Source organism: Stegodyphus dumicola, chromosome 4, assembly GCF_044657685.1.
Source record: "Stegodyphus dumicola isolate Sdum_Otavi_A_Nest chromosome 4, ASM4465768v1".
In the NCBI taxonomy this organism is placed as follows: domain Eukaryota; kingdom Metazoa; phylum Arthropoda; class Arachnida; order Araneae; family Eresidae; genus Stegodyphus; species Stegodyphus dumicola.
In genome coordinates, this window is record NC_140771.1 from 167,035,848 (window position 1) to 167,050,049 (window position 14,202).

A 14,202-nucleotide genomic window follows, 5' to 3' on the forward strand; every position below is an offset into this window, starting at 1 on the left:
TGTAAATCTGCTTTATTTCGAAAGTTATTTCGACTGCTCTCTTTCAAATCCCAGTTTGTTAATAAAAAATTTCTAAGTTTTACGATGGAATAAAAATAGCATTGCCAAACATTAAATACATTATTCTCTATTCCAAAAATTCGTGGGAAACCATTTTGACTGCGTATGACTTCAATCAGCCAAGATATTAATTAAAAACTCCAAAAGCATTAATTTTCGCACTCATTTTTCCGAGTGGCAACGGTCTCGCGAATCGGAGATAAAGATGCTTTATTTCGAAAAGTGTTGCTACTGCTCGCTTTAAAACCGTAGAGTTTGTTAATCAAAACTTTGTAAGTTTTATAAAATCTATGCATATAAAAAAGAATGTCTGTTTGTTCGCTATATTGATTTCTGGTCAATTATGATCAATTTTTGCCGCATTTAATCGACTAAAATTGAATATTGGATGGAACTTGAGTTTTTATAACCATTTGATGAAAAAGACGAAAATCAATAAGAACTGCATGCCGTTGTTGCTGATATAATGATAAAGAACAGTTTATTTTTCCGCCGAAAATTTTTATGTGGGTTCCATATCGCCTCAGAGTGAAAAATGTATGACTATGAATCGTATTTTTTGCATTGTTATTAGAGAAGGATTACACAGCGGTATCGTTCTCTTTGTTGTTACATATATTATCTCAATCTAGCTTAACTGGCATCCGGTACTTAGGCTAGTGTTGTATTAAAAAGGTAATACTTAATACATATAGCTATGCTATGACACAGTATTCAAAGAAATAGCTCTGAGGAAACGAAAAGAGCAAATAAAGCTCCGCAGGAGCCAGATTTGAAAGACCGAATATTGAAGGCTTCTTCAGAATCAGATCTGCAGCTAGAGCAGGAGTGATAAAAAGTGTGAATAATCATGACTTCAAAAACACCCAGATTTGCGACTAGTGTCAGAGCACTGGGAATCCGAGGAACTAGTTCCTATAATCTACGTACTTTAAACAGATCCTCGCACTGCATTAGCGCAGGTTCGAACACATCTGCCCTTATCTGCTTGAGTCAGCTTATGCAGCACCAGGCGATTGAACTTGTGCGGCAAGTTTATGCAATGCATAGCATGACTAATGGACCTGGCACTAATGTCTAACTCCTTAGCAAGCTCTCCAGTTGATCTTCTTCAGGCGGCCCTCATCAGCACCAGTAGACTGACTAGAACACTCTGCTTCTTGAATCTCATAGTCTTGTTTTAACTTTTGGTATACCAAACCTTCATGCTGTCATATGATACAACATAAGTACTTGAAATGACTTATTCTATTTCCCGTCGATAGCTGTATATCATAATAAAATAACTCCACACACATTCCACAGTTTAAATACATTTATTTTCCATAGCGACACTCAGGCGCTAGGTTCCACCTTACAGAGTAACATATAAATCGCAACTTCGAATGTCCCATAAATCAAGTTTCTCACAGAATACATTTCAACGCCAATTCCGGCGGCGCATGCGCCATTAGCCAACATTTCGCTCTGGCGCCAAGCATTTCTCAGCTAATACAAAACAGTACTTAAAGCTGTATACATAATTTGTGGACATTCTGTAGCTGACTTTTTGCAGCAGAACTGGAAGTAAATGATGGTTCTAATCTGGTAGCGTGATAGTTCCATTTCAGGCACCTTGTACTTAATAAGAACGATATTTTCTTACAGATATCACAACCCGGTATTCTAAAGCAAGTCTCTTTCTTTCCAATGCCAAATATCGGTTGACAAAGTATGATTAAATATGCGAACTGTTTGCGGTGGCGGGAAACTTTCGTTAAAACCCGATGTTTTCATTACAGCATTATGTAAATCGTATGATGTGGATTAATCTAGTAGTGATGCAGTCAAAAAGGTTTATTATAAACAATTATTATTTTTAGAATAGAAACGCAAAGTACCCAAATTAAAATAAAGACGGAATATTGGTAATTTAAGTTATAATTTTGATTAATATTTTATCTTACGTATCTATATATATGTATGTAAAATATAAAAAAAATGCGATGGCTTTGCTTTTCGCGAACACGCAACTTTTAATTAACTTTCTGCAATTCAAGATCTGCCTCCTAGACCAGTACCTTCTAGAATTTGCTAGCCTATTACGTAACCGCTACTATAAATAACGAATGCACGCCATTTTGCATCAGAAGCTTTCCCCTCTCTGTGCCTTTAGGTTCTACGCTACTGCGCTTGCTCTCTTTGTTAGAATGAGGCATTAAAGTTTAAATACTCTTATTTAGTAACGAATAAATGATCTAGAGTGACAATTGAATAAAAGCTATGGAATAAAGATATACCATTAAAAACTAAATCAACTTGCCTCTTCATTTGGATTAGCTTTACCAGTCTTCAAAAACCATGCCTGAACTTTGATGCCGATATATCACATGTTACCGTGAAAGACCGAAATTGGAGAATGTCGACTTTCACCAGAGAATGTCAACATTCACCAAATACGTCGGTGAAAGATCGAATATTGCATTACATTCTTGTACATTCCGACCCTCACCGGTGTATGTCGACAATCACAGATATGCTCTGGTGTAGGTTGAAAAGAGAGGAGTATATGTACACGCTGCCATTGCAAAAGGAAGTGTTCCACAAATAAATGCAGTTGTAAAAGCAAGGGCATCTTGTGCAATTCAAAGTGTCATAATAGTTTAAGTTGTTGCAATAAATAGGATTTGAATCACGTAATTTAGTATGTTTTTAACTTCTATTATTTTCCTTTCTCATTTTGAATGTACAGTGTGTTTTAAGTTCTTATATTCTTAAGTTCTTGTTTTAAGTCTCAAGTGCGTTTTTTCGCGACCGAATTACGGAGAAGAAAATGTAATATTCTTATGTGTTCAACATTCACCATTAGTACATGGTGAATGTCGACATTTACCGGTGTAAGTCAGAAACATATATATATGTTACGGTGAAACACCGAAATCTGGAGAATGTCGACTTTCACCGGTGAATGTCAACATTCACATAGTCGCTTGGTGTATGTCCGAAATATTTTCCAAATACCCTTATATCTGACTTACACCAGTGAATGTCGACATTCACCATGTACTAATAGTGAATGTTGAACATATAAGAATATTATATTTTCTTTTCCGTCAATTCAGTCGCGAAAAAACGCACTTGAGACTTAAAATAAGAACATAAGAACTTAAAACACAACGTACATTGAAAATGAGAAAGGAAAATAATAGAAGTTAAAAACTTAATAAATTATGTGATTCAAATCCTATTTATTGCAACGACTTAAACTATTATGACACTTTGAATTGCACAAGAGGCCCTTGCTTTTACAACTGCATTTATTTGTGGAACACTTCCTTTTGCAATGGCAGCGTGTACATATACTCCTCTCTTTTCAACCTACACCAGAGCATATCTGTGATTGTCTACATGCACCGGTGAGGGTCCGAATGTACAAGAATTTAATACAATATTCGATCTTTCACCGACGTATTTGGTGAATGTTGACATTCTCCAGTGAAAGTCGACATTCTCCAATTTCGGTCTTTCACGGTAACATATATACTGATAAAAAAACTTACATGTATTTTGAAAATTTATCTTTCCCAAAAAATAAATTTAAATTTAGATAATGAAGATTTTATTTAATAAAATTAATTTTGTAAATAAACCAAAAGGAATGTTTACATTGACATGCTCAGTGTTTTGAATTCTGAAAGTGTAGACGTAGAGGAAACATATTTTGCTTATATTTGTTTTTGTAACTTTGGAGGGGTTTTCTGTTTTTTTTTTTTTTTTTTTTTTTTTTGTGCGTCTGCTTAAATGCAATCACTTTATTGAAAACGACTGATTTTTCGTCTCTCGCAAAGTGTATCTTTTTACTTCCTTTTACAAAGGAAGTACTGTAATTACGAAAAATTTCGGGTGTCACATTTCAATGGCATATACATTTTGACCGTTGTCAAATCTATTGGGAAGATTTTTGTTTTTTTGCATGATATCCTTACGTAGCTACATAATAAAGGACTTTTTTTACCAAAACAAATTGTAAAGTTGATTCAAAAGAGATTTTTTTTTCAATAATGTCTGTACGCACGTATTTATGAATTTATGAGTGTATGTATCTTGCATAGATCAATAACGATTAGCCATATAACGCTAAAATGTTTGCACGTGGAAACTGCTATAACATGTAGTTCAGCATGCCCCTTCTTATTGCAATTTGCAATACCAAATGTGTATACATATATATATACACACACTCTTACCCGGCTTACAAGTCCTTATCTGTCTTATTTTCGCAATCGTTGGTAGTATTTATATACAGTACTACCTCCCAATAAGGGACAGTCACCGTACCAAGCACTGTGTTCCTTATATAGAGGTTCCCTTCTTCAGAGGGTGCATAGTAAGAAAATGCAATTTTATTAGCAATTCGGGTTGTCTCAAGCTTTAAATTATATATAAATAAGTAACATAGTCACAGGAGTTTATTTGAATTTGAGGTTAATGAAAAATGAAAATTCTTAATTAAAAAAAGTTAAATTATTGAAAAAATGTGTGAAATGATCAGTAGAGTTTTGTACTTTTTTGTTTTTTATTGAAAATAATCCTTACACAGTTTTGTTTGAAAGTCCAGTATATCGCAAGCATTTTTTCCCACGTGGATGTAAAAGTCACTGATGATCGTCACCACTAGTTATCGCGATTTTTTTTTTTAATTGGGAGGTGTATTTTAAAGCATCTGTATATTCTGTATATTTTTTTTCATGAAAGTTTTTTTCTGGCTCTTCTCTGTCTTCAGCAATCAACCATTCTGACATTATGCTTTGCGTCCATTCTAATGCTAATAGAACAAAATTTTGGATTGGTGTGATTGAAGCCATTCCAATTACAGATGGTTGCTCAAACTCTTCTTTCACTGTTGCAGCAAAAGTAGTACAGTGAGACGTTTCTTGGAGCTTTCACCACCAAAGCATTTTTATGCTTTAGACAGAATTATATAAAAAAATCCAGTTTGAACTGCACTGTAGATGTTTTTAGCTTCATACCCTCCACAAAATTCATTTAGCATTTCTATACTGTCCATTACATGTTGCATTATTTACTGATGTTTCTTCAACATAAATAGTCTTAAAAGTATCGTTTTATCTCTGCTTAAATTTGTTTAACTAACCATTCGATACTCTGAAGTTCTGTAATCTCAGATTTCTCAAAACTGCTTTTGCCTTTTCTTGCAATATTACTCCACTTACACATAGAAATATTATTTCCTTTTACAGAATAAAATCAATTGAGCACTATTCTATCAACTTCACATGCTTCAGTTTTCCTAACCTTTACAGTCTTGGAACGTTCATTTGAGTTAGTAATCTATAATATTTTTATTTCTTCTCTATCTTTTAGCATATGACTTACTTGGTTTTCACTTATTCTAAATTTCTGCCCTAAATCTCTCAAACTAAGCAAAGTTAAAACAAAATTTTATTTGAATTTCTGCTACGTGAATTGCATCAATTTTTTGTTTTAATATGAATTGGAGATCGTTTTGGATGTTTTAAAGGAGGTCTTGCCATAGCTACCTTCACCATAATATACGTTTTCAACACGACGGGACACCCGCTGATTTCTATCAAATTGAGCGGCATTATCTCAATGCGATTTGTCCAGCAAAATGCATCGGCCTTGCTGGCCCCTTCATATGGCCTCCACGAACCCTGGACTTGCACCCTCTTGATTTCCTCCCGTGAGGCTGCATGAAGAAGCTTTTACGAAGCCCCTGTTGCATCCGACAAAGACCTCGTTGCAAAAGGTATTGAAGCAGCTGCACGAATTTGTAAGATGCCTGATATCTTTGGGAATGTACGATGATCCGTTCGTTGACGTTCTAAAGTGTGAATCGGTTCAGATGGCAAGTCCTTTGAACATGTTGAAAGTGTTTGTTGTTGATACATGTCAGGACGATACTGCGTATTGAAACCAATAGCCCTGGAAGTTTTACAAAGAGCTCTTCTGTCATGGAAATCGCGATGCAGGCTTATAGCTCTGAAAAAAAGACTATTAGATCGAGCATTTAAAATATACTCTTTAGATTTTCAGCATTAATTAAACAAGTTCAAAATCATTCTAAAAATGTGTAAACACCTTCTGTAGTTGTTCTGTTGTTTGGGAGAAAAATTCGAGTAACACTGCACATAGGACACGATACTGACAGAAGTACCTATTCTAAAGTTAGCTTTGCCACTGTAAGTCACAAAAACGATATTATTATTATTATTATTATTATTATTATTTTGTTTATTTTATAAATATGGATCAGGGTTGAATTTCTAAAATTAGAAACGCCGAGGCTTAATTAGAATTTAGAATTTATTGAAAATTATAATTTATATTTTTTTAAATTATACTTAGAATATTTAAAAATTATCGATATTTAGAATTGATTTAGAATTCCAAGTAAATCGATTTAGAATTCCAAGTAAATTGATTTAGAATTCTTGAAGCTTATTTATCATTAAAATAAAATTTTAGCTTTCAAAACAATTTTCTGCTAAAATTGTGGTTCATTTACATAAAGGAAGTGCCGAGACCCTCGTTTTTAGGCCTCCGACTATAGTTAAGTTTTATCTAAAAAATTACAAAGTATCGAAGCCGGATTCCGGTAGACCTTGCAGTTTAAGCTTTGATTTCTATGCTTAACTTAGGCTGAATATTTTAAAAGTATTGTGCACATAACTGAATTAAAGTAAATTAATTACTGTTTGTTAAAAATGTATGCCTTAGCGTAGCGATAGGGGGCTAGTTATAACAGGGGCAGGTAGTTATGAGCACGTTGCGAAGGTGGTATTGAAAAAAATTATCAGAATTTTCACTAGACATGATTCTTATGACCGACAGTATTACGTAAGCGAGTCAGTCACTCAATGCCGAAACGTGTGGTGAGAGTTTGTGCTTTAAGGTATGTTAATAAATCCTTTTTAAAAAAGGTTTTACCTTTTTTTGTCTATGTGTTAAGTTTTAAAATACTGCTTTAATTTTAATTTGCGTTTAATTGTTTAATTTGTCTTCAATACCTTTTAAAAGGCGACTGGGGATTAGGGGACCCAATCACCAAATCATGGTGGTGACGACTTATTGTCCACCACTTTTTTTATAGTTCGGGTGCCACTGTAGAGTCGTGTTTTTTTTTTTTTTTTTTTTTTTTTTTTTTTTTTTTTTTTTGAAGCTGGATGCATGAAAAATGTGCAATGCCCTCACCGGGACTCGAACCTGGATTTCTCGAATACGCGCCGAGTGTGCTACCGTTACACCACGAAGGCATGTTGCAAGCAGGGGGAATACCTTAGTTTAATAGTGTGAAAAATTTATACCTAATTATATATTTAGGTAATTAGGTAATAAATTTTTCTCGATCTCAACGAACATCTGATATTATTTTAAGGATTCCAAAAGAGTGAAGAGACCGAGAAACACTTCTTTATAATTTTTACGGAGAAATGTACAGAGCTGAATGCTTTGTGCGCTTTGAATGTATTTCTTAAGAACTTGCTGAGAACAGAATTAGCGTTCAGCTTTATTATGCATAAGATATGAAAACTAAGCGATTCTCTATCGAATTACACAGTTTATAGCGTTCAAAACATCTTTTGTAAATTACAGTAATGCTGCAAATATTCATATATATTTATGAATTAATCAAACTGTACATTAAATTACATGAGAGATTTTTGTTTTTAAAATAAAAAGAAATTTATTAGGAGATGCATCCACTGCTTTTAAATTTGTTAAATCCTATTTAATTTCAAAAACTGAATGTCTATTGAGATATAGTTTCAAAATTGGCTTTCTGCCAAGTTGCATGGGAATACGAATTTGCAGTGGCAAAACTTGCTAGGTCAGCTGGATAATAAATCTCTGGTAGCTTTTAACGAAGCGAAACAATCCAAATTTGTAAGACTCGAGAAGTTTCTAACGGTAAAATTTCCCGCAACCGGTCGCCATGGCAAATTTAAATTTATTCTGTAGTTTTAGATAGTCAAAAACTACTTAATATACTTTTTAGCCATATTTATTTCTGCTTTTAAATACCAGAAATATAATTGTTGCTTTCCTTAAAACAAGCGTTAGTTAAGATGGTTCCGCTACCTTTAATTTAAATAAATGTTGTTCTGGGCAGAAGTTTCTTTTTCTTTTTTACTTTTTTGAAGGGGAGAGAAGACGGAGTGTGGTGTATGATCCTGTTCCTAAACATCTGCATTCATTTGCTCTTACTTTTTCTAAATAACTCGGGATACACATCTATGATTCTGATATCTGATTTCTAGAACGTCTTTAAGTCCTACAAAGCAAATACTGTGAATTTATTTTTATTATCATTATTACATTAGTTTGAATCATTCTTATTTTGTAATTTTCCCGTTAAATAATGTAAAAGAAATTAAAACTTTACTAATATCTATTTATGATAAATAAAATATAGTTTGTCCCCGCCCGAGGCAAACGACTTTTTAAAAATAAACTAAGTAGTCACTGAAATACATATCTCATTGCTTAACCTCTGAAAAAGAATTTAAACAGTATTAATCTGAAGGTTTACAGCTGAAAACATTATAATTATATTATTAAATAATAATAAAAAGCTTTAATAATAATAACTGAAAGTTGTGACATTTGCTTAGTTTTTAATACGCAAATTGTAGTAATATTTTAAGCGATTTTATTGAATATGTAATAAATTATCGTTGCTGGATTATTAATAAAGTAGACATCATTTCAGAAATGCATCAGGTTGTGGAGACAAAAAAAAAAAAAAAAAAAAAAAAAAATCAGCCTTAGTTTTGCAGTGAAAATTTACGTAGAAAAGACGAAATTGAAAAATAATTAAATAGTAGCCGTCGTGGGTAGAAGATGGCGCCACATGCTTTCTGGTCAGAGTCGAGAATGCTGCGCTTTTTGAGCGGCATGCGATAACGGAGAGTGGTGTAGTATGTTCTGCTAGGAACATCTTTCAAATGTTCGATGCGATCCGCGCTGGGCAGTCGCAGAATGTAAATAAACAGAAGTAGGAAACGGAAGGCAGTTCAGAAGAAACGAGTTTTGTTATTCCGTCAATGGACGATTACTGGTGTGTGTCCGTGTTGAAAATACTTCTTTAGGATGCTCTGAGATAACTTTAAAAATAAAAAAAGAGGCGTTTCGACTTGTTGAAAACCATGTTCGGTGACTTTATCTCCGAGAAAACGCTCGTCAAGGCCTTGTGGGTCTGTTTTGAAAGCTTTAAATCATCGGCAGGCTATCTTCCCGTTGTTGAATAAACGAGTTAAAATTAGAAGGAATCTGTATATTTGCAACTACTCCCCGCTTGGGCGCGATTTGTACAGTGATTAATGACTTTGTTATGTTTCCTGTTTCGGAAAAAAAAATTCTGAACTCTGCGTGCCCTACCAAATAACTAGTCAACTTGCATGTTTCTGAGTTGAAGGAACTCGGCAAGTACATTTAAATCTATTGTTTTGGACTCAGATTTGACGAGTAGTGCTTGTCCTAAACAGCCATATCACTAGTCAAAAATAATTAAAGAAAACTTTAGTCATTTTATTAGAAAAAGAAACTAAAATATAGTTAATTACATTTGTGGTGATGATATCAGATCGAGAAACTTTTAATTCTGTGAGCTAAAGGGTTGTCAAAAGCTTTCCTTCATATTTGTGAGACAATTTAGTCTGAAGCCTCCGTCGGCATTTATTTGAAAAATATATATATATATATATTTGGTACGAATTTGCTCAAACGTTTGGAACTCAGCCTAAGAAACTGACGATCGCCCCGACAGAGCGGATTACCCGAAAAAAGGCGAAACGATCCTAGAACGAACCATGTGCTTCGTCAATCGCTAAATTTTTAATCGGCATGGGTTGTACTCCGAGCATTCACGTGAATCCAAGCGGCGTGGTCCACTGCCGGACGGAGGAGGACGCGTCCGGCCGGTCCGACAATAGCAACCAGCTGACCGGCGTCCAGGGAAACTTCCGCATCACCTGCGACGGAGAAGAAGGGACGAGCCAAATCGCGCAACAAGATGGTGACTACCCCGACTGGCAGGAAGAGTACGTAAAGGGGTCGGTGTACTTCCAGAGCAAGGCCGTGGTGAACCAGGTAAGTTTTGCTCCTCTTAGCTTCCTTTATGAAATTTCGTTCGCAATAATATTTTCTTGTTAAATTACATCACTGATTATTACTAGAAAAATAACTGTCCGATATAGCTAAGAAACAAATGAAGCAATTAACTACTAGTAGACGTAAAATTTATATCTGACTGCACATTTAAATAGAATTTTTTCAAAGTACACTGGCAACAGCGCTTTGGTAAAATTGAATTTGTTTGCTATAACCACCACTATCCCAGTGATGGGACGTTTGACTCTGGGTTCTAAGCCACTCCCCTACGCCAGATCCCTCTAAAGAATGTGATTTCATTCTTATATATTGAGGTAATTCACTGATATGATGTTGTGAAAGGCATCTCAGTTACATAACGCCGTCATTATAACGTCGTTACCGTGATGAAATCACGAATCTGTATTTTTTCTGATGTTATAGTCGTAGGTATTATGATCGGTACAAAATTCGATCAGATCTGTAAAACCTCATATTGGTAATAAATGCGGATAATATTAAAAATATTTATTTCAAAATTATCACAGTTAAAAAGAAATTTTAATGAGATATTTTGCAACTTATGCTTTCGGCAAATACTTGAATAGAGTGTAAAATTTGTACGTCACATACAAAGATATTTCAGATCCGCGTAATGGAATTTTTTTTTAAAATTTTATGTTTTATTTTATTTATTTATTTATTTTTCTATAAATCGAATTCTATATCTAAAGCTGTGTCAGTAACAGTTGTGACTGTTCTATTATTATTATTATAAAATTTTTATAATGTTCCTATATCCATAGATATCCTTTTAGAGCTGAAAATCAGTAGAGTAAAATCATTTATCCTCAGACAGTGGCATTCACATTTATAGTATTAATCTGTCTTTTTTTCAGTGCATGATTGTAGTTGAATTATCACCGAGTGCCACAAACAATGGTCTGAAAGGCTTAAATTTCCTGCAGTCCAGAAAATTAGTACTTAGCCATTTTTTTTTTTTTTTTTTTTCAAATAAACAGCTGAGAACAATAAGTTTTTTTGGGGTGGTGGGGGTGGGGGGACAATTATTTATAATTTATTAAATCTATTACTTAAATGTTATTTCAGATATTATAAAGAAATCAGAATTTCATAGAACGTTAAATAATGTTTTGAAATTTTTGCTTTCCTTTTAAAATTATCGTTCCTTGATTATTTCTGGTTTGCTTTAATTTTCTTGTATAACTGTTGTGTGAGTAGACAATAAGTTCAGCTGAAACTACAGAACCAACTCTAGGACGTAAAAATCATACGCGAAGTTTGATTAGTACTGTAACTTATACGCTAATTTTAATTAAAGTATACATGAGTTTTAAATTAAATTACGTTACATTAAATTATGTTAAATTAAATTATATGCTAAGTGTGATTAATTAAGTAATAATTATACGCTAAGTTTTTGGTTAAATTTATTTGAAGCAATAGCACATCATTTTTCATAAAAACGGGACATGATTTTCGTACAATAACATTGGATTAAAAATGAAAATATCATTCGTTGTAGAGGTCATATTTCGTGTGTTCCTTACCAATGACCGAATGGATAAGACCACTGTTAATTCGTCCCGCATTCAAATCTAGGTGAACGACCTGGCTTTACGGCTAAATGGTTAATTTAGAACATAAATACAGAGATTTTCCTTAGGGGATCCTCCACGAAGCTATATCTTGTGCAGTCTTCAACATTCTTTGCCGACTAGGCAAACAAAACAAACAACATTAAGTGCTCATTAGGCCACCTCTAATTAGTGGCTACAACTAAGATATTTTTGATAATTTTAGTTTGTTTGAAATACCGAAATGCTTGATATGTGATAATTACTATGTAGAAGTCATGATTTTATTTTTAGGGAAACCGAATCTGAGTTGAAATTTTAAACTCGTAATAGTGATTTTGCTGATTCGTGGTTTTCGCTTAGTGCCGTAATATATGTATGTGTATATGTATGTATGCATATATGTTACCGTTAAAACATATAATTCAGTTATTTCATAGTATAACTAGATATCTCATGTAATAGATTAAGAATTTCCTACTTTACTTAGTTGCTCTATGAAATAAATAGTTATTCTATAAATTAACTAATGATATATAGACCATTAATGTGAAAAATAAACAATATAGACCATTAATGTGAAAAATAAACAATTTGACATTAAAAAAAGTCCTTTGTGTTGTTTTATAAATCAGCTGATGATAAATATTTTATAAATTAACTGATGGTAATAGAATACTGATAATAAAGTCTCTTGAAAAATACGTCTCATGTTACAGATAGATTAATTGATAAATAATAAAGAAAAACAGAATATATAATATAATATTATTACTGGATCAGTTAAACAGTATAAAAATCAGGATATGGTGCAGTTATTTTTAGTTATAGTTATATTTAAATGTTTACACATTATGCAAATTATTATGCTACTTAGTCCTGCTGACAAAAAATAGCTATTTAAAAAGTATTACAAAAATTTTATAAAAAACGCAAAGTATAAATAATGCTTATAATGTAAATAATTATAATTGTAACTGATGATAACGGTTCAAAATTGACTAAAAGCAGCATATAATCAGTTCAAACAGCATTCCCGTGCTGTCTTGAATACTTTAACGATTAGGCAATCGTTATTCTATAAAATAACAAGCGCTAAGATCCAATATCCTAGAGTCCACTAATATTGTATACTTTAACGGATTCAGTTAGGTAATTCAGCAGATACCTAGTTATTTTATGAAATAATGGATTCCAAGCTTTAACGGTAACATTATATATATATGAATAATAACTGAGCTATCTCGTAGGTATATTATCTTTTCGGAAGTTGTAAACAGAGTCTATAAAACTAGAATCGAATTCTTTTAGCTTTACTATACTTATTTTAATTGCATTTTTAATGAGAAAATGTGCAAAAAGGCTTTGATTTTTGGTTTTCTTAATTATTCAGAAAAAAAAAATTAGATTGAGATATATTTATCGTTAAATTCAGTTAGAAATTTTTCTTATAAAACGCTTACAGGTGTCCGATAATACCCAATTATGACTATGTTGGACAATAGGCGGGAACTTTTCTGGACCCCAGATGGGATTCTTCCTAATGTGAAGTCCTTTTACGGCTCCTCAGTGCTATACGTAGTTCTAGTTTAATGACAGAAAATATTGCACCTTTTGCTTATACGAGGTTGCTAGCTGCTTGCGCGGCCAGCCGCTAAAAATTGTATAATTATTTTAATGAATCCAGCTACAAATTAACAAGTAATATATATATTTTTTTTATAATCAGTTCCTACTTAAGTCAACAAAGAAAAATTTTATTTTAGTTACTCTTTATTAACAGTTTTTCGTTTCTAATTTGTGAAGCTGATGGTGGTCTATAATTTCTCGTTCTATCCATCTCTTGTAATGCTTCATTATTGCTTATTATTAACTCTGTCTTACTGTTGCCACTTACTTTTGTTAAATATTACAATCTCATTTATCACATTAATTTTTACAGCACGTGCGAATTCCTAATAAATGGTCATTATTAGTAAGTTTTATGATATATTTAAAAACAGCATATCTTTAGTTCCAATAAATAGGAATAAATAAGTAGGAATTGACTTTAATATGTGAAAAATCTGTATTAACATCAAGTATCATCCACCACAAGTTAAAAAAATGTATTTGAACTTGAGTTGATGAATAAAAAGTATTTTATTAACGACTGAAAATTTGAACATGATATAGGTTGAATGTGAGCTAATAGTAAGAATTTAACAATGACAAAGCTGAAGAACTGTGTTTATTCCTTTTAAATCGCTTAATTTGATAATTCACCATGAAAGATTTGAGAACGCGCAGACGATAAGTCGCATAAAAAAATTAACGGTTAGATCTTAAAATATGAACTATTTTAGCCTAGCAGACGAATTTTTAGTGGCCAGTTGCAAGTAGTTCAGCGTAGAATAAATTTTAGGCAGAATGAAAAATAGAGCTGATGCGA

At 32.8% G+C, this 14,202-nt stretch overlaps 1 protein-coding gene across 3 annotated transcripts in view; it reads left to right on the top strand.

Annotated features, from left to right (window-relative positions):
• Positions 1 to 8,967: 8,967 nt before the first annotated feature.
• The window catches only part of LOC118198792 (high affinity cAMP-specific and IBMX-insensitive 3',5'-cyclic phosphodiesterase 8B-like), a 419,321-nt gene continuing 414,086 nt past the window's right edge, over positions 8,968 to 14,202 (top strand). For 2 of the 3 annotated variants that reach the window (XM_085815740.1, XM_085815742.1), the window contains exon 1: positions 8,969 to 10,173. In XM_085815740.1, coding sequence (XP_085671866.1) covers positions 9,928 to 10,173 — 246 coding nt within the window. In that variant the 5' untranslated portion in view covers positions 8,969 to 9,927. Of the gene's footprint in view, positions 10,174 to 14,202 lie in introns of all 3 variants that reach the window. The other variant, XM_085815741.1, reaches the window with a different exon arrangement.